At 51.5% G+C, this 19,296-nt stretch overlaps 1 protein-coding gene across 3 annotated transcripts in view; it reads left to right on the top strand.

Annotated features, from left to right (window-relative positions):
- Nucleotides 1–19,296, top strand: part of DSCAML1 (DS cell adhesion molecule like 1) — a 364,102-nt gene that overhangs the window by 301,858 nt on the left and 42,948 nt on the right. For all 3 annotated transcript variants that reach the window (XM_027979838.2, XM_042232660.2, XM_042232661.2), the window contains exons 12-14: nt 11,392–11,591; nt 12,143–12,239; nt 12,849–12,977. In XM_027979838.2, the coding sequence (XP_027835639.2) occupies nt 11,392–11,591; nt 12,143–12,239; nt 12,849–12,977 (426 nt within the window). The remainder of the gene's footprint in view (nt 1–11,391; nt 11,592–12,142; nt 12,240–12,848; nt 12,978–19,296) is intronic.

Raw genomic sequence — 19,296 nt, 5'->3', positions numbered from 1 at the left:
GCTTATCTCACACCGCCAAACAGCCTGTGGTTCTTGTCGGCATCTTGTTAACAAGGAGCAGAGACACAAGCCTTTTCGGGGAGGGGAGAAAGTGGGCTGAGTTGGGGGGAAGGAGGGGCCCACTCACCTCGAATGGGTGAATGGGTGCCTGTATTCCTTTCAGAAACAAAAGGAGATGCGAGCCTCCCAGCTGGGCAGCTCCCTTCTCCGCTGGGGAGGAGGGCCTACAGAACTCTCTTGAGCCTTCAGGGCATGTGCTGTCCCCTGGAGAAGGAGTCCATCCAGAAAAGCATTTTAACATGTCAGAGAGTGCATCCTTTTTAGCAAAAAAAAAAAAAAAAACTACGGGACTCCTGGAGAGATTTCAGTTAGACTCTCAGAAGGACTTCCTGAAACAGTCAAGTCAGGTCCTTGGAGTTGATGAAGAATACTGTGACTTTGCTGCTCTTCCAACCCTCCTGGCCTTGAGGTCGTCCTCCCTGAGGAGAGGAGGGACCAGAGGGGCATCCACTTGAATGGGGAGAGGAGAACCATCCAGCCCTGTGGTTCTTCCCTCAGACCTTGTGAGTAGCTCCTGAAGCCCCTCTCCCAGGCCATCCACCTGGAAAAACAGCAGCCTAACCCCTGGGCGTCCCGGCTCCCAGACCCATCTGCCTCACCCCCAGTTTGGCTGCACTTCTCTTCAGGGACACGGCGGTCTTTGCATGCCCCTTCTGCTCCCCCACCTCCTGCCCTTCTTCAACCAGCGTCACATCAGCGGTAAAATCACAGGTGCCCTGGATCCTGGCTTTGCTGCTCTCTAGCTGTGTGGCCTTGGGCGGTTTACTTCTCTAAGCCTCAGTTTGCCCATCTATAAGTGAAAGTGTTAGACGCTCAGCCGTGTCCAAACTCTGAGACCCCTGCCAGGCTCTTCTGTCCATGGAGTTCTCCAAGCAAGAATACTGAAGGGCGCTGCCATTCCCTTCTCCAGGGGATCTTCCCAACTCAGTGATGGAATCGGGGTCTCCTGCATTGTGAGCAGATTCTTTACCATCTGAGTAAAGTGGGAGTAAAAACAGGGTTGTTGTTGTGAGGATTAAATGAGTTAATGCATTTGAAGGAATGCAGAATAGTGTCTAGCAAATAGTAAGCCCTCAATAACGTAAACTTCCAGGATTATCCTGTACTGGTGCCTCAAGCTTCTTTTTTTTTTTTTAATCTTTAAATACATATTTATTTTATTTATTATTGGCTGCGCCGGGTCTTAGTTGTACCATGCGGGATCTAATTCCCTACCAGGGATCAAACTCAGGCCCCCTGCATTGGGAGTGTGGAGTCTTAGCCACTGGACCACCAGGGAAGTCCCCCAAGCTTCCCTTTGAAGCGTAGCATTCCACACCCCTTCCCCATTTTATCAGGCTTCTCCCAACAGCTGGTGGCATTCACGTCCTTTTTCTTCCACATCCTCCTTCCCACACGCACTGCTCTTCTCCTCTGGGTATTGGGAACTGAATCTTCCCTCCCTGGTGATTTGGGGACTGTCAGAAACACCAGCTGAGCTCCAATCACCAGCGGAAGAGAGGGAGGGCCACAGAGACAGAGAAGGCCAACTCATCGCCTCCCTGACTCCTGCCCCCAGGCCCAGCCAGCCCTGGACTGGCCCCCTGGCCCCGCCCTCCTCCAGTTCTCAGCTTCCAGCTCTCCCTTTGGAATTCCTCCATGCCATGCCACTCCCACCCAGCTTCCCACTTCTGGGACAAAGCCCACGATGGGAGAACAGCCCACCAGGGCAGCAGGAGAGAAGTCTGGATCAAACCAGAGGAAGGGATGCTGGTGAGCTGTCGGGACTTGGGGCGTCTTCTTGGCACTCCCCAGCTGTGTGACTATTTAGACAAACCACGTCGCCTCTCTGAGCTTCCATTGCCTCACTGGTACTCTTGGTGCTAAAATCCCCCAGGCCACCTTCTTGCTCTTAAACTGCAAAGATCAGCCCAACCCAGCTTATGCATGGGACCCCAGAGAAGGGGGAAGCTGGAGGGGCCAGGGAGAGTCCAAGTAGGTGCAGAGTTTATAATCCTCAAAGCAGGGTCCAGGGGCCCTAGGACTCCATCCCCAAGCCTGAGGGGCTGGTCAGAAAGTCTGTGGATGCTGGGGGTGAGAGGAAGCAGAGCTGTCTCCTGGTGTTTTAAAAATCTATCAGCCTCTCACATCAAATTAAAATGTAAATAGCAGCTGGTCTGGGCAGGACCTGGGGGTGACAGGAGCCGGCCTGCGAGTAATTTCACAGACGGGAAGCGGTTCCATCGGATTCTGACAACTGTCTTGTTTCTGAAATTGATTTCCTCTCCCCTCGCCTTGCTGCCCCAGGAGGGCCCTGGAGCGCGGGGAGGGGGTTGAGTCCGCTGCGGTAGGGCGGGGCAGCCAGTGCCTTTCTCCTCGCTGTGGCTCCTGCCAGTAAAGCCCCATCAGGCCCGGGAGGAGGAAATTTGGGAGTTCTGCAAGGCTCTAAGGCCACAGGAGAGGCGCCCAGGGCCTGGGATCCTGCATCCTTCCCACATATACATGCTAGGTCCTAAGCAGGTGCTTGTACCCCAGAGAGTCTCACAATCAGAGATGAGGACACAGCAGTATGACATGCACCGTGCCAGGAACGCTTGATGCCCATAGGAGGGGTATCTGCAGTGACATGGGTGTCAGGGGAGGGCCTTGGGAGTCATCAGGAAGCCCCTTTGGGTTCTACCAGGATTTGCCCCAATCTGGCCCAGTGCTGGAGGTTGGCACCAGGGTTGTAAAGCTCTAATCAGACTGGCCCAGCTCCCCCCAGGACCTCCCACAGGACCCCAGGGAAGAACCCACCCTCCCTACCTAGAGCGGTTGTGTGTTCAGGGGCAGCTCACCCACTTGGGTCTCCCTGATGCCCTCAAGCCTGGCCTCTCCCTGTTGCCCAGTCCCCAGAGAATCTCCCACCACACCCTTCTTTGTAAAAAGAAATTAAGTTTCCTTGGCTGTTAATTGAATCACACTGCAGGAAAGCAGAGAAGTTGTATCTCATTAAAGCCTCCTGGGTCCTGCTGGGGCTCTGTGTTGCCTCTGTGGCTGCTATTAGCGCTTGTCATGTAGAACTCAGCCCTGTGTGTGTGCAGCACCCCCCACCCTCCTGCCCATCTCTCGCGTGGACAGTGAGGCTGGTAAGTCTTACTTCTCACGGTCATTGGTGGTAGTGGTGGCTAGTGAGCCATGAGCCAAGAGGCCAGAGCATCCGTCAGATAGCCTGCTCCATCAGGGGTACTGTGGGCATAGGGAGGCCGTGGTACTTGGTCAAGAAATACATTGGGACCCAGGCTTTGGAGCTGGGGAACAATAACAGTACCTACCCCAGATGACTTAATTCATGTAAAGTACTAGAATACTGCCAGCACGCAGTACAAGGACATTCTCAGTAAAAGGCAGCCGTAAAAATGTGTGTGTGTGTGTGTGTGTGTGTGTGTGTGTGTGTGTGTGTGTAGAGGGAGGGTACGCTTTTGTAATGCAGGGCTGTGGGTAGATATGTGTTAGGCAATTACATCAGGCTGTTGACATGCAACTGAAAACTACATCAGGTTACACGTGTGTCACACAACCTGTGAGTTTGCAGTAAAAGCATCGAGTGCAGGCTGTGAGGGTGACTGTGTTTGTGACGGTCCGTTGGGGGCGTGTTTTTGACATTGTCTGTGTGCAATGCACACATTGCATATATGTGCCCCTCCAGGTGGCTACACCTGAACATCTCTCTCAGGACTTCTCTGGGTCTGCCTTCCACCCAGAAAGCGCTCTGGGGCACAGCCGGGTCTCAGTGCAGTGAGGGTTCAATTGTGTTTACCAGTGCGATTCAGTGGAGCAGAGAGACCTTCTGATCCAGAGCAAGAAGCAAGGGGGAGACCAGGGGACTGGAGAGCAGATGGGGCGGGGCAACTGTCGCCCTGGGCTCCGCTGTGTTAGGGGGCTGCCTCATTAAGTGCAGCAGCCACAAAGGCGGAGGCCCCGAGTGTGTGACTCAGGAGGGCATCCAGGACCTGGGAGACCTGGACAGGGCCTGGGAGGAGGGGCGCAGCAGCAGAGTCCTGTCTGTAGTTGACAGGCAGGAAAGAGGAGGCAAGTCCCCTGTTTCTTGCCCAGGACGAGGGGCTGCAGACCCCTATAAGCAAGAAGAGCTTGCCCAGTGAGCCAGACTGCCCACCACCTTTCATCTCTCCTGAAACCTGGACATCCACGGAGGCCCAAAGCATGAGCATCTCTCCAGGTCTCACTGGAATCTTCTCTGTGCTGCCTAGGCGGTCTAGTGTGGGGAGCCGACTGCCTCTGCTGCAGCCCTTTCCCTAAACAGCAAACACCCCTGGAAAACTGCTTCTTGGGCCAAACAAGAAGCCTGCCTTCTCCCTTTGTAAAGAGCTGCTGTTTACAGCCTCCCTTCAAACTGCATGAAGTCAGTCTTCCTGATCACACTCCAGCTTGTCAATGTCCTCCGTCAAGTAGAGAGCCCAGAACAAGACATGATGCTTCACAAGTGATCTGGAGCTTGCCATTCTATGTTCTGAAGACCTGAGCACTAGTTTTCATGGCATCAGCTCACCTTCCACCATTAGTAACAGAGCTTCATGTGTTAAGAATCATCTCTTCCCTAATATCTCTAATAGTGGAGATTGAAAGTGAAAGTTGTTCAGTCATGTCTGACTCTTTGTGACCCCATGGACTACACAGTCCATGGAATCCTCCAGGCCAGAATACTGGAGTGGGTAGCCTTTCCCTTCTCCAGGAGATCTTCCCAACCCAGGGATCGAACCCAGGTCTCCCACATTGCAGGTAAATTATTTACCATCTGAGCCACAAGGGAAGCCTAAGAATACTGGAGTGGGTTCAGTTCAGTTTAGTCGCTCAATTGTGTCTGACTCTTTGCAACCCCATGAATCTCAGCATGCCAGGCCTTCTTGTCCATCACCAACTCCCGGAGTTCACTCAGACTCACGTCCATAGAGTCAGTGATGCCATCCAGCCATCTCATCCTCGGTCGTCCCCTTCTCCTCCTGCTCCCAATCCCTCCCAGCATCAGAGTCTTTTCCAATGAGTCAACTCTTCACATGAGGTGGCCAAAGTATTGGAGTTTCAGCTTTAGCATCATTCCTTCCAAAGAAATCCCAGGGCTGATCTCCTTCAGAATGGACTGGTTGGATCTCCTTGCAGTCCAAGGGACTCTCAAGAGTCTTCTCCAGCACCACAGTTCAAAAGCATCAATTCTTTGGTACTCAGCTTTCTTCAAAGTCCAACTCTCACATCCATACATGACCACAGGAAAAACCATAGCCTTGACTAGATGAACCTTTGTTGGAAAAGTAATGTCTCTGCTTTTCAATATGCTATCTAGGTTGGTCATAACTTTTCTTCCAAGGAGTAAGTGTCTTTTAATTTCATGGCTGCAGTCACCATCTGCAGTGATTTTGGAGCCCCCAAAAATAAAGTCGGACACTATTTCCACTGTTTCCCCATCTATTTCCCATGAAGTGATGGGACCAAATGCCATGATCTTTGTTTTCTGAATGTTGAGCTTTAAGCCAACTTTTTCACTCTCCACTTTCACTTTCATCAAGAGGCTTTTAGTTCCTCTTCACTTTCTGCCATAAGGGTGGTGTCATCTGCATATCTGAGGTTATTGATATTTCTCCTGGCAATCTTGATTCCAGCTGGTGCTTCTTCTAGTCCAGCGTTTCTCATAATGTACTCTGCATAGAAGTTAAATAAGCAGGGTGACAATATACAGCCTTGACGTACTCCTTTCCCTATTTGGAACCAGTCTGTTGTTCCATGTCCAGCTCTAACTGTTGCTTCCTGACCTGCATACAGGTTTCTCAAGAGGCAGGTCAGATGGTCTGGTATTCCCATCTCTTTCAGAATTTTCCACAGTTTATTGTGATCCACACAGTCAAAGGCTTTGGCATAGTCAATAAAGCAGAAATAGATGTTTTTCTGGAACTCTCTTGCTTTTTCCATGATCCAGAGGTTGTTGGCAATTTGATCTCTGGTTCCTCTGCCTTTTCTAAAACCAGCTTGAACATCTGGAAGTTCACAGTTCATGTATCGCTGAAGCCTGGCTTGGAGAATTTTGAGCATTACTTTACTAGCATGTGAGATGAGTGCAATTGTGCAGTAGTTTGAGCATTCTTTGGCATTGCCTTTCTTTGTGATTGGAATGAAAACTGACCTTTTCCAGTCCTGTGGCTACTGCTGAGTTTTCCAAATTTTCTGGCATATTGAGTGCAGCACTTTCACAGCATCATCTTTCAGGATTTGAAACAGCTCAACTGGAATTCCATCACCTCCACTAGCTTTGTTGTGATGCTTTCTAAGGCCCACTTGACTTCACATTCCCGGATGTCTGGCTCTAGGTGGTTATCTGAACCATCTAAACCATCGTGGTTATCTGCGTCATGAAGACCTTTTTTGTACAGTTCTTCCATGTATTCTTGCCACCTCTTCTTAATATCTTCTGCTTCTGTTAGGTCCATACCATTTCTGTCCTTTATCGAGCCCATCTTTGCATGAAATGTTCCCTTGGTATCTCTAATTTTCTTGAAGAGACCTCTAGTCTTTCCCATTCTATTGTTTTCCTCTGTTTCTTTGCACTGATTGCTGAGGAGGGCTTTCTTATCTCTCCTTGCTATTCTTTGGAACTCTGCATTCAGATGGGTATACCTTTCCTTTTCTCCTTTGCCTTTAGCTCAGTTTCTTCATTTGTAAAAGGAAGGGTCTGTGTAGATCATCTGTGTACTTAGTCACTCAGTTGTGCCCAACTCTGCGACCCCAGGGACTGTAGCCCACCAGGCTCCTCTGTGCATGGGAATTCTCTAGCCAAGACTACTGGAGTGGGTTGCCATTCCCTTCTCAAGGGGATCACCCAACCCAGGGATCGAATCCACATCTCCCACATTGCAGGGTCGTTCTTTACCATCTGAGCCACCAGGGAAGCCCATGGATCATCTATACCCATGCCCTTCAGTAGAAACAAAATGCAAGCTGGCTATATAATTTAAAATCTTCTAGTTGTCACATGTTCAAAAAATAAAAAGAAACAGGTGAGATTCACTGTGATTGTATATTTTATGTAACCCAGTATATCTAAAATATTTACGTGTGATCAACATAAAATTATTAAGGAGCTGTTTTACATTCTTTTTCTTTTCTTCCTGTGTTTTTGAAATCCAGGATACACTTTACATCACAGCACAACCTACTTTAGACCGGCCATGTTTCTAATGGCCAAGAGCCCTGTGGCTAGTGGCTGCTATAGTGACCGCTATCTGGGTTCTGCAATTCTAAGACTTTGTGATTCTGTAAAATAGCTGGCAAGTGACATCTTAAGGTGTGCATGTATTTATCTGATGCCTTTCTCAGAACAGGAGAGGGACATGAGACCCTTAGGGTGGGAACAGTATCCAGGTTTCTTGAGGAGTTGCTACATGGCAAGCGCTTCATATATACAAACCCTGATTGATTGCCCCCATAACAGCTCTGCGGGATTAACACCCTTGTCTCCACATCACAGATGGTGAGTCTGAGGCTTGGAGAAGTCAAGTTGCCTCTGCTAAAGACCTCATAGCTGGGTAGAAATGCATCCACTTGGCCCCTGAGCTCTTCAAGCTGGGGGAGTCCACAGAAACAGTCTCTTCTTCTTGACAGACGGGCTCCCCTGAACCTGCCCTGAGCTGTGGGGCTCTGAGAACACTGGGGCTGTTGTGTGCTGCTCTTTGCCATAACAATGGTGAAGAGAGCCCACCCCTGACCGCAGGTGCCGTTAATGCTCAGGGCTGAAGGACCAGTTAGGCTCTTGAGGTCTGATTGTCTCTGATTGTCTCTGTGTCTGTCTCTTAACAAGCCTGCATGGGAAGACTCTGTGAGGCAGGACTGGCATGTATGGACGCACAGGCTGTGCTCAAAGGTGCATAGCCTAAGGGACAGGTAGAGTCTGGAACCCAGTTCCTACTCTACTGGCCAAGCTGTGGCTCCTGGCACCATGGGGCAACCAGCCAGAGGAATGCCTTTGTAATTCACATACAGGCCCTGGACAGGCGGGTGCAGCCCCACCTGGAGAGCAACACACACACACACACACGCACACACACACACACACACACACACACACACACACACGCCTTGTCATGAACATCCCCTGGCCTCCTCTTCAGTTTCAGCAGCAGCTTCTTGATAGCAGGGATTCCCCTTGCCTAGGGGCTAGGCCCTCTTGCCTAAGGGGCTGAGCCTCTCAGGGCTCAGGCCTCCCAGGGGTGCCAGGTCACAGGCTCTGGCCATTCACGTCTGAGAAGCAGAAACAGCCCTAAGGCCCCTCCCCACCCCCACATCCCAGCATTTTAATCCTTCAGGAAAAATGGAGGCTTCTGCAATGCAAGGCCCGACTTGTTGATGTAAAATCTTACTCTATATTCCACCCAGGTTTATACGAGTGAATTATGCAAATCTTTGATGGAAAAATATTCCTCCGCACATCCTTGAGAGTGTAAAACCTTAGTCAATAATTCATACTCGCATGTCTCTGACTGCAGGCTTTTTCTTCATTATAACTTGCACCTCGTTATTTGTCTTCCGAGTTTTATTGTATATCTTGGTGTAATGCCGTGCATTATAAAATTTATCTGCTTCATTATTTGATGAGCCAGGGCTGAGGATTGTGCTAAGATGTTGGTGTAGGGGCCGGGGGACCAGGACTGCCTTCAGGATCCAGCCTCATGTGAGAGAAGGTAGAGGAGGCGGCTGGCTGCATGGTGACTTCAGGGGCCACCTGAAACCACCCTTCACCCCCCACACTGGTTCCAGATGTCCCCTCATGCACTGACTGGCATCCCAGGTCACACCATTACAGCGCCTTGCCTTCATTTCTTTCTCCAATGGCTTGCGTGTCCTTAGAAGTCAGATGACCCTGGAGAGTATGCTGGCAAGAATGTTGTCTGAGTAGGTGTTTAAAACTGGAGAGGAAGGAATTCCCTGATGGTCCAGTGGTTAGGACTCTGAGCTTCCACTGCAGGGGTCCTGGGTTCCATCCCTGGTCAGAGAACTAAGATCCTGCATGCCCAGCCAAAAAAAAAAAAAAAAAAACTGGAGGGCAGAGAACTCCTGAGGATGCTAGGAGGGAAAGGAAGGGGCAGCCACTGCAGTGGATCAGGGATGCAGTACCCAGAGGGGAGTCCGCAGGGTGAGGAGCATAAAGAGAGAGAAGACAGGTTCCTCGTGTGCCATAACCCAAGCAGGCCAGTGAGGGGAGGATGCTCAGTGTGAGCAGAGGGCCTCCCCTAATGGCAGGGGTGGAGAATGCAGTGCCCCCTAATGTGTCTGCTCTAGCATGGCTCATGGGTCCTCCTAGGAAGAGAGTCCTGGGGACCTGTACTCTAAGAAGCAAGGTCTCCTGGGAAATTGGTGAGGAAATGGCAAGGACAGGGACGGTCCTCCAGCTGTATTGGATCTCTTACCTCTCTGGGAACTGCCCTGCACATCGTTGCCTCTGGGCCTTTGTTCCAGCAGTTTCCACCCCCAAGGGTTCCCTTGCCTCTGCTCTCCCCATTTGTATCACTGCACGTCAGACGGTGAGCAGTTCTCCTAGCACAGTGCTTAGCAACCTTTCCTGGAGCTGCTGTTGTGCTGTCTGTTCTCACCACTGCAGCGAAGCTCCCAGAGGTCAGGTTCGTCCCGCTCACCATAGCTCCAAAACCCAGTGTAGCCCTGTTGCCTAGTAGGTGCACCATCAGTGTTTGTTGAATGGCTGGGTGATGCCCTTGCAGATGCTCCTTCGTCAAAATCAATTTCTCCTAATACCTCCCTGAAAAACTCAGGTTTTCTTCATGTTCATGTTGCTTAAGCAGGTCTCTACCTCTGCCCCCCTTACCCCCTCCTCCCAGGAGACAAGGATCCTGGGGCCGAGACCGTCTTTCCCTCTGCCCCACCTTCCTCCTGCTGCTGATGTTCAGGCCCAGAGGAGGGTCAAGAATGAGAGGGCTCTGCTCACGGTAGTGGGAGGCTCTCCTGATGGCCAGCCAGGGCCTTGATTGTTTCATGACGATTATTTTCAGGTCAGTGGTGACGGGTGGAGTGGGGGAACCTCTTAATGCGCTTGTAGGATTTAATTATGATGCTGCTGGCCAGGGTTTTCTGTTGCATTTTGTTGGGAAGAACTGGGGAGTTTCTCAGCTGCCTGGGAGGGCCCTGCTGTCTAGAAGCAGGGGCTAAACCAGCTGACCTCTGTGAGAGCTTGAGCCAAGGACACAAGGCAGAGACCTCAGGCATGTCATCTGGGGTCACAGGCCTCCCTGTCGAAGGTGCGTGGATCCAGTTCAAGGGATCCATGAATTGGGGCTGGGGTAAAATGGCATTTGTTTTTCACTAACTTCTAACTGAAATTTTGTACTTCTATTCTGAACCATAAGCAACAAACCACAGTGGTAGCGGCACCTGTGACTGTCATTAATAGGTATTTTTGCATCACAGCTGTGGCAGATATCTGAAAATATCATTCATACTCATCACTGTTATGAAATTGTTCTAATATAACTCACCACTAGAACTTATTTCATAAAGAATAGTGAATAATATATATTATGTGATGAACTATATCAAAAGTTTGCTTTTGAATGTTATTTGTATAACCATACTTTGGTGTATCTGGTTTCCTTTGTCATTTTATGTATGATATACATTTCAAAGGATTCTGTTTATTGCCTTAAAGTGAATGAATGAATAGATAGATAGACTGATTTGAGAAGGGGTCCATGGAATATCAGAACCCCTGATGAAGACAGAGGCTGCTCAGGTCATGGGTGGGCGGGGAGAAGGGGACAGGCAGTGAGGTTTTCTGTACCCACCTCCAACCATTATTAGACCCTCTCCCTAGGGCAGATGGGGCTTCTCTAGAGGCTCAGTGGTAAAGAATCCAGCTGCCAATGCAGGAGACTCTGGTTCCATCTCTGGGCTGGGAAGGTCCCCTGGAGAGGGAAATGGCAACCCACTCCAGTATTCTTGCCTGGGAAGTCCCATGGACAGATGAGCCTGGCGGGCTACAGTTTGTGGGGTTGCAGAACAGTCAGACACCACTGAGCAGCTAAACAACAATCCGTGGATGACGTGCTCCTGGGAGAGCGGCAGCCACGGGGTCGGGGCAGCCACGGGGTGGGGTCATCCAGGGAGCGGGGCAGCCAGGGGGCGGGGCAGCCAGGGGGCGGGGCAGCCAGGGGGCGGGGCAGCCAGGGGGCGGGGCAGCCAGGGGGCGGGGCAGCCAGGGGGCGGGGCAGCCAGTGGCGGGGCCTCTGCGCAGGGCAAGTGCCCTCCCAGGGCTGGCTTTCCCCACTCACTGGGACCTCCTGCACCTCCTTCGTTCCCCAGTCCCAGCCATGATCACCTCCCACCCCAACACCACCATCGCCATCAAGGGCCACGCCAAGGAGCTCAACTGCACAGCACGAGGCGAGCGGCCCATCATTATACGATGGGAGAAAGGGGACACGGTCATCGACCCCGACCGCGTCATGCGGTATGCCATCGCCACCAAGGACAACGGCGATGAGGTTGTCTCCACGCTGAAGGTAAGCACCCATGCCTGTCTCAGGGGGAACCCAACTCTCAGAAAGTGGGGAGCCCACAGCTATTGCATCTGAATCCAAAAGAAGTAAACAGGAGTCTGGGAGCCCCACCCGGAAAAATACCTCTCCTTTCCTACCTATTTCCCTCCTTCACCCACCAGCCAACGCCTTGAGCCTCATCCTGTCTCCTTTCTGACAACTCTGCACTTTAAATGTATGGGATCCTCAGCCACGCCCTCCCTCTCCCCTCCTTCCTGGACCCCTGGGATCCTCCCTCCATCCTGGGACCCCTCAGCGCCCCCTCTCTCATGGACCCCCAGCCTCCCCGCCTCCTAGAACCCCTTGACCTCTCCCTGCCCAGACTCTTCCACACTTCCATCCATTGAACTTTCTGGGAAGGGGAGCTCTTGACAAACCCTGGGTGGGTCCCCTCCGAGAAGAAGGTGGTCTTGCTGATCCCCCACTAGATGGGCCCCCTTCAGCAGATGGGCTGTAAAAGACTCTCCTCATTCCTTCCTCTCTCCGTACCTTCCGCCCTTCTGCCTGCCTCCCAGCTCAAGCCTGCTGACCGTGGGGACTCTGTGTTCTTCAGCTGCCATGCCATCAACTCATATGGGGAGGACCGGGGCCTGATCCAGCTCACTGTGCAAGGTACCCACCTGCCCCACGGCCCAGCCCCCTCCTCTGGGCCCCGGTGCTCATTGCCAACTCCCTGCAAGAGTGGGGGACACTCCACACCCAGGGGAGGTGACAGGAAACAGCTCTGGAAAAAAGCCTCAGTCCACTCTCCCTCTTGCCCAGAGTGGTGCCATAGGGTCCTTCGAGGACACTGCAGACAGCGAGGTCTGTGATGGCTGTAGCCCCCATGGAGCACACTGTTGCCCCCAGAAGTGGGGGACCTGGCTTTGTGGGCCGGGACCCTGGGGGAGGTGTGAGGAGGGAAAGTCGAGATGGAAAACCTGGGAGCTCTGCATGGAGGGAACCAGGCCATCAGCTGTGAGGGGTCCCTCCAGAAGGGGCTGAGGAAGAGAGGGGAACAGAGCGGAGACCCAGCACGCCCGCCTCTGCCTCTGCGCCCTGCTGCCAAGCCCCTCCACCCTCATGCTGCCTTGCCCAAACTCCAGGGCTCAGGACCCTCAGACAGACCCTTGTGTCACCAGTCCTCCCAGCACAGATCCCTTGATCTCTGCAGAGGGTCAGCAGGAGGCTGAGCTCTCTGCTGCCATCCTCACCCCTGCCCCCTCCCTTGCCACTCCCCAGAGCCCCCTGACCCCCCAGAGCTGGAAATCCGAGAAGTGAAGGCCCGGAGCATGAACCTGCGCTGGACCCAGCGATTCGACGGGAACAGCATTATCACAGGCTTTGATATTGAGTACAAGAACAAAACAGGTAGGTGAGGGCTCGGCCCACCATGGCGCCTTGCACCACCTGCCTGGACAGTGTCCTTCCAGTGGGACGGCCCCTGGCTGTCAGGGCTGCCCATCTCAGACAGACACACAAGCCCTGTGTCTTCCAAAGGGAGGGACATTGGTCAGGTTAGGAAACCAGGGGGCAGATGGAAGGACCTCTCCAGTTGATAGGGAGGAAATGTCAGTCCATTCTTCCCAGGACTGACCCTGGGCAGATCCATAGGCTGGTCTCATTTAAAGCAACTTAAAAGGCCCTGAGCCAGGAGCTACTGGCTGTATCTGTGGGGTCAGAGACATCACAATTTCACTGGATCATCTAGGCACTCCGGGTTTGGGATGATGGGGTTGCTTGGGAGTCAGAGAAGCTGGTCTTTTCCCAAGAATGAGTCACTGGGGAGGTAGGAGTCCCTGGAAAGTTTAGATCTAAGTTTCTTCTTAGAAGCCCTCCAAAACCCCTCCCTTGGGACTCTATTAATAGCTTCTAAGAGGTTGCCTTCTACTGTGAAGCCACTTAGAGCAAAGTGAACAATGGACCTCTGTGTCTCTGGGGAAACCAGGGACCCACAATCAAGTGGCAAGAATGGCAAGGAGGGGACAGATGACCTGGACAAGAGGCCAAGCCGTAGGTGATCACGTTTGTATCTGTGTGACTATTTCTAAAAGGTACAAGCGACAGGGGTCTGCCCCAGAAAGGGCCTCAGGGTGGCTTCAGTGCAGGTGAGAGAAGGAGAAACATACCCCTCCTCTTGGGTCCTTTCATACTTTCAGAATTCAAGACCATAAGCCCATATAAGCCTTTCAAAATAATTTTAAAATAAAACACAGAAAGCAAATCCAGAAAACTGAAGCCTCCCCAACCGCCCTTCTCCCACCAACTCCAACTCATCTTCCAGGCCTCAGCATAGATCCAAGGTTTTGTTTCCTCAAAAGCCTTCCAGACCCTTCCTCTCCTCCTTAGCACAGCACACGGTCATTGGCTGGCTGACTGTCCGCTCCACCAAAGTGTTAGCCCCAGGATGGCGTCCACAGCTGTGTTTACCTCTTGAGAAGCCGCTCCGTCCAGGGCACTGGGTTCATCATTCCTGATGCAGGTTTCTACAGGAAGGAGCCCTTCCCCCAGAAGATTACAGTCTAATTGGGGACAAAAGTCAGCTCAGAGCCAGACCTCCCGAGGTCACTGTCAGTGCAGAAGGAGGGCCACAGAGGGAAGGGGGCGCTGCACAACAGGGGTCGTCAGAGCAGCATCTCTCCCGTCCTTGCAGACGCTGCCTTGATTTGGGAGAAGATGGGGAGCTAACAGGGCCTAGACTCAGGGAGAGGGACAGGGCCGAACCCCAGCAAGTGCAGGGCACTCCGGGGAGTGGAGGGTCTGGCAGAGGGTTCACAGACCCACTGGCGCTAGTGGTGAGGAATCCGCCTGCCAGTGCAGGAGACGTGGGTTCGATCCCTGGGTCAGGAGGATCCCCTGGAGGAGGAAACAGCAACCCACTCTAGTATTCTTGCCTGGAGAATCCTATGGACAGAACAGCCTGGCAGGCTACAGTCCAAGGGGGCACAGAGAGGTGGACATGCCTGAATGACTAAGCACACAGACCCAGTTTCTGGGTTTTTAGTCTTATTAGACTAAAAAGTGCTCTGGGCTCCAGGTTGGGAGGGGGCCTGTGGACTAAGCTTTTATTTCCTTGGGGAAGGTCATTGAAAACCACTAGCCATGTCTAAGATCCTAGTGAGAGACTTAAGCACCTTGGCAGGGGTCATCAGGCGTCAGTGGGGAGGAGGGGTGTCCAAGAAGTGAGTGAGCAGGCTGCCACTGTCCTGTAGCTGGGACAGGTGATGAGCAGGGGCTGGGCAGTGGTGCAGGCAGAGGGCACAGAGAGGAGAGGAAGCTCGCTGGGCTCATCTCACATCTCAGGGCTTCCCAAGGCTGGACACAAGCTTCCTAGGAGCCAGACAAGAAAGGGCAGGTCTGTCCATAGCCAGCATCTCCCTGCCTGGTTGATGTAGCTGGCAGGGCTCCGTTCCTGTTGGGGGAGTGGATGCCCAGGCTGTCACTCGGGCCCCTCCCCTACTGCTCATTGGGACTGCCTCCCTGCCCTCCTCCCCCATGCTGCCCCATTGCCCACCGTCCCCCTCCTCCACTGACCACCTTCTAATGTGTGGAAACCTTTCCTGGGGCGCTGCTCAGCCAGGCAAAACTGAGAACATCACACATCTGGAGAGCTGTGCAGAGGAGAGATGGGCAGGGAAGATGCTATTTTCAGAGCTCATCCACATCTTCCCCCAACCCTGTCTGGCTCTCCTGAAAGAGAAGGAACCATCATACCCACCCCAGCACTGGGGTACCAGGATGGACAGAAGGGAGAGGGGAGGGTAATGAAACTCAGCCTCAGACTCTCCCATCCACAGGAGCTTTGCACCTGTAAAAAAAAAAAAAAAATCACAGGATCAAGAGCCCAGAGAAGCTGGGCTGGTCCTTTCTCCGGTCTTCAAGTTGGCCTACTCTGGGCCATGCCACTCAGACAGGCATCTGTGCTGGCATCGAGGAAAAGGAGTCCCATGGGAACTGGTGAGCGTTACCACTGGAGTCAGGCAGAGGCCATGAACACAGCATCGCTTCCTCATCTGAGAGGTGGAAATAGAATGCCTGTCTTGTGGGATTGTCTTGAGGACTGAAGAGAAAGCAGCTAGCATGGGGCCGTAGTTCCTCTCCCCCTTCTAACTGAAATAGCTCGTGTGGCAATTTATAGTCCTGTGGGACTTGCAGGCTGAAATGTGTGTCTGTCAGTCAGCAGCATGTACTGAGTGCCAGTAATTCTGTAGCAGAGTCATGCTTCAGCCATGTGGTGGAAAAGAGAAAGAACCAGGAGACAGAGCATTGCCCTTGGAGCTGATAATGCAGCTGCAGTGAGAATATAGAGATGTACACACACTTGAGCGCACACACACACACACACACACGCACGCAGGTACTTTCAGGACCATTACAAAGCACTCTCCAATCACATGTAATATACCACAAACTAAATTACGTGACAACTGAAAAAGGTATCCTAGGGAACGGATGGGTGACTCAAAGAAAGGAGGGGCGTGTGTGTGCATGTGTGTGTGCGTGTGTGTGTGTGTCTAAGTAGATCTTCTGCCTGCATGGAGAATAGTAGAACAAGAACAAGTTTCAAAGCAGAAGACTTGGGTTGACCAAGTGTCAGGGTTGTGTGATCTTTAGCAAGCTACTTAAGGTCTTTGTGCATCTCTGTCAGTACAGACAACGGCGCATAATCCAAGGTGGCTGCGAGAAATATGTGAGAGTGAAGATTTATGTGCCCATGCCTAACACAGAGCCTGGCGCACGGGTCCCCGCGCTGTGACTCCTGTCCCTTCCCTGTCCCTCTTGCCCCAGACCGCACCCTCCTGTGGCTGGAACATCTGTCCCTGACCCCCTTTCTTTGTCACAACTGCGTCTTTGCCAGGTTTTCTGCCATGTTGCTCATCATGCTAATTTTCCCAGGGAAATTACCACGTCTGCCCTTTCTAAGCCATCGTGCTCACGCTGACTTCTCCTGGCCCTAGGCAGCAGAGTAATAATACATGAATGCTGAATGATAAATAGCACCGTCCACACAAATCTATCAGACAGCGCTGCGCAGATTTAAAAATGCAGACACCACATTTCGCCCCTGTTTTCCAAGCAAGGAGCAGGGATGGGTTCTTTGAGGATGGCCCTGAAGGCAGCCTCATGGTGGGAGCCATCAGCCATCATGGGCTGAGCCAGCCCCATGCAGCATGGTGTTGTGTGGGAGTGGGGCTGCCAGAGGGTCTGGTGTTGGGATGTGGTGAGTGGTTGCGGTGATCCAGGAAACCCCTTCTTGGTGCAGTGGAGATCACCACGGTGGGCTCAGAGCTGTGATGCAAGGAGGAAATCAGAGACGCAGGGTGGACTTGTTTCCCCAGCACAGGCAGCTGAATGCTCCAGATGTGGCTTTTGTCCAAACGCTCTCCCTTCTACAGTGAATGTGTCTCCTGAAATACCAAAGCCCCCAGGTCCCCTCCCAGCAAGCAGCCCACTGACTAGAAGGCACTGACATCTCCCCAGCCGCTTCCTTATTTTTTAAGAAGAATATTTTGCATCATAAACCCTTTGATGAAGAAAGGGAGAGAGAGCCCTTAATGAAATATGTTAATCTGGGTAAGCCAGGCTCATATGAAAGGGAATATTAAAAGAGACAATATTCACCAAAGCCAGCTCAGTACTCTGAGAGCTGAAAAGGAAAGGGAAGAAAATAGGGCCACTGATTTCAGCTATTCAGGTCAGAGAGATGGCAGCGATCAAGTTTGGAAAATCAGCGAGAGACCTCCAAATTTGACTCTGATGCATGAGCCTGCAGGGGCTGTGGGGAGAGAGCTGTTTTGTGCCGACATCAAAGGGGATCTGGGAACACAAGGACAAATCCACCTGCAAATCACTGGCAATAGCAGAAAAAAGGGGGCCCCTCTCTGGGACCCCCCAGTCTTCCTATGACTGGCAGCTAGGGAGGAGGCAAGCAAGGGGAAAGCAAAGGGTATTTACTGTGACTGCAAAATGTGGAGGAACCACAAGTCCAACATCCAGGACCACAAAGTGGGCTCTGATCTAAAACCAACAGTAGGTTTTAAGTGCCCAGCGTGTCCCAAGTGGGTGAGATGGGCAAAGTTGTAGATAAGGTTCCTGCCTTCAGGGAGCTTCTCTGTGTGTAGACGGAAATAGAATCCAGGGGTGGGAAAAATGTATGGAGTGAGAGGAGAACATAGGATGGAGCCTTGAAGAACTTGAACCACAAGGTAAGAAAGATGTACCTGCAAAGTGAAGAGATAACCCAAGAGATTAGGAAAAGCTAGAAAGTGAAAGTCGCTCAGTTGCGTGTGATTCTTTGTGACCCCATTGACTATACAGTCCATGGAGTTTCTCCAGGCCAAAATACTAGAGTGGGTAGCCATTCTCTTCTTCAGCAGATCTTCCCAACCCAGGAATTGAACCAGAGTCTCCTGCATTTCAGGTGGATTCTTTACCAGCTGAGCTTCCAGGGACTCCCTAGGAAAAGCTAGAGACAGTTTTAATAGGCACCCAAGAGAAGAGTGTTTGGGGAAGGGACGGGTTTAAGTGTTGAACATACCTGGAAGGCCAAGTGAGAAATCGGACTTGATGACATCAGCGTCACCTGTACAATGGAGACATGGTGCTGACGTCATAGAAAGGTATGAGGAGTAAATGGTGTCATCACTGCACCTGGCACATCACAAGTGCTTGGTAAATATTAGCACCTCTTTTTTTAGCCTCTTAGTTTTCAGACACATCATTTGGGTCTCCTTCCTCTGCCTGCACTCATCAAAAATGAATGCACTGACTCATGATCGCTGTCCCTCTCCTATAAACATGGGCAAATCAAATATGATGTGTGAGCTGGCACCAGTTCCCAGGATGCCACAGAGAGAAGTGAACACCTGTCTCCGCATTACTAACCCATTTCCTCCCAAACCAAAGTAGTACCCTCGGCAGGAAGGAGTCTGCATGTTTGAGACTCTGGCTTAACCTCCCATCCCCAGTGACTTTCGGGCAGTTGGGGTGTTTTGAAAAGACAAGGAGAATAAACAGTTTTTCTGAGCATCCACAGTCTGCCATTAGTGACTTTGGCTCATGAAACCAAAGAATTAAATGCAAAACTGCAGATGGGGAACTGGGCCAGTGCTCTTCACAGATGCCAAGCTGGTGTGGCTGAAAGAGATGTTTCGAAAAGCATCAAGACCTCAATTAGCCAGAACCTGGGGGATGGGATAGTCTCTTTGGGTGAACTGATGCCCCTGGTTTACCAGGCATTAGCTTAAAAAAGAGTCTTCCTAAAAAATTCTGGAATATGCCATCCTCCCTCCCTGATTCAGGGATTAGACTGTAGTGAATATAATTTAATCTTTTCTACTGACAATTTTCAGAATCCTCTACTGTGGATTTAAAAGACATGGAAAATTAGACTGAATAGTCACATCAGGACATGCCCTGGGAAGATTTTTAAGCCCCACTATCAGCTAGTTTCCTTGTGCTTTGCCTTTTTTTTGTCTTTTCAAAGCAAAGTGCCAATCATGTAATCTGGTTATGAATTCTGGGTTTGGAAGGTACTAGCTGAGACATTGCTGTAACTGCAACCCCTTCCATTTCTCTCTGGAATCCCCTGGTAGGTGCACAGGAAAAAATGCATTGAATGAATGACTGGGTTCCTCTGGAGATGCAGAATGTTTCCTGTCACAGTATCCCTGAGTGGTATTTATCGGGT

The sequence above is a fragment of the Ovis aries genome, chromosome 15 (genome assembly GCF_016772045.2).
Source record: "Ovis aries strain OAR_USU_Benz2616 breed Rambouillet chromosome 15, ARS-UI_Ramb_v3.0, whole genome shotgun sequence".
Taxonomy (NCBI): domain Eukaryota; kingdom Metazoa; phylum Chordata; class Mammalia; order Artiodactyla; family Bovidae; genus Ovis; species Ovis aries.
Note: the sequence above shows the minus strand (reverse complement) of the source record. Positions and strands in the feature narration are given on the sequence as shown.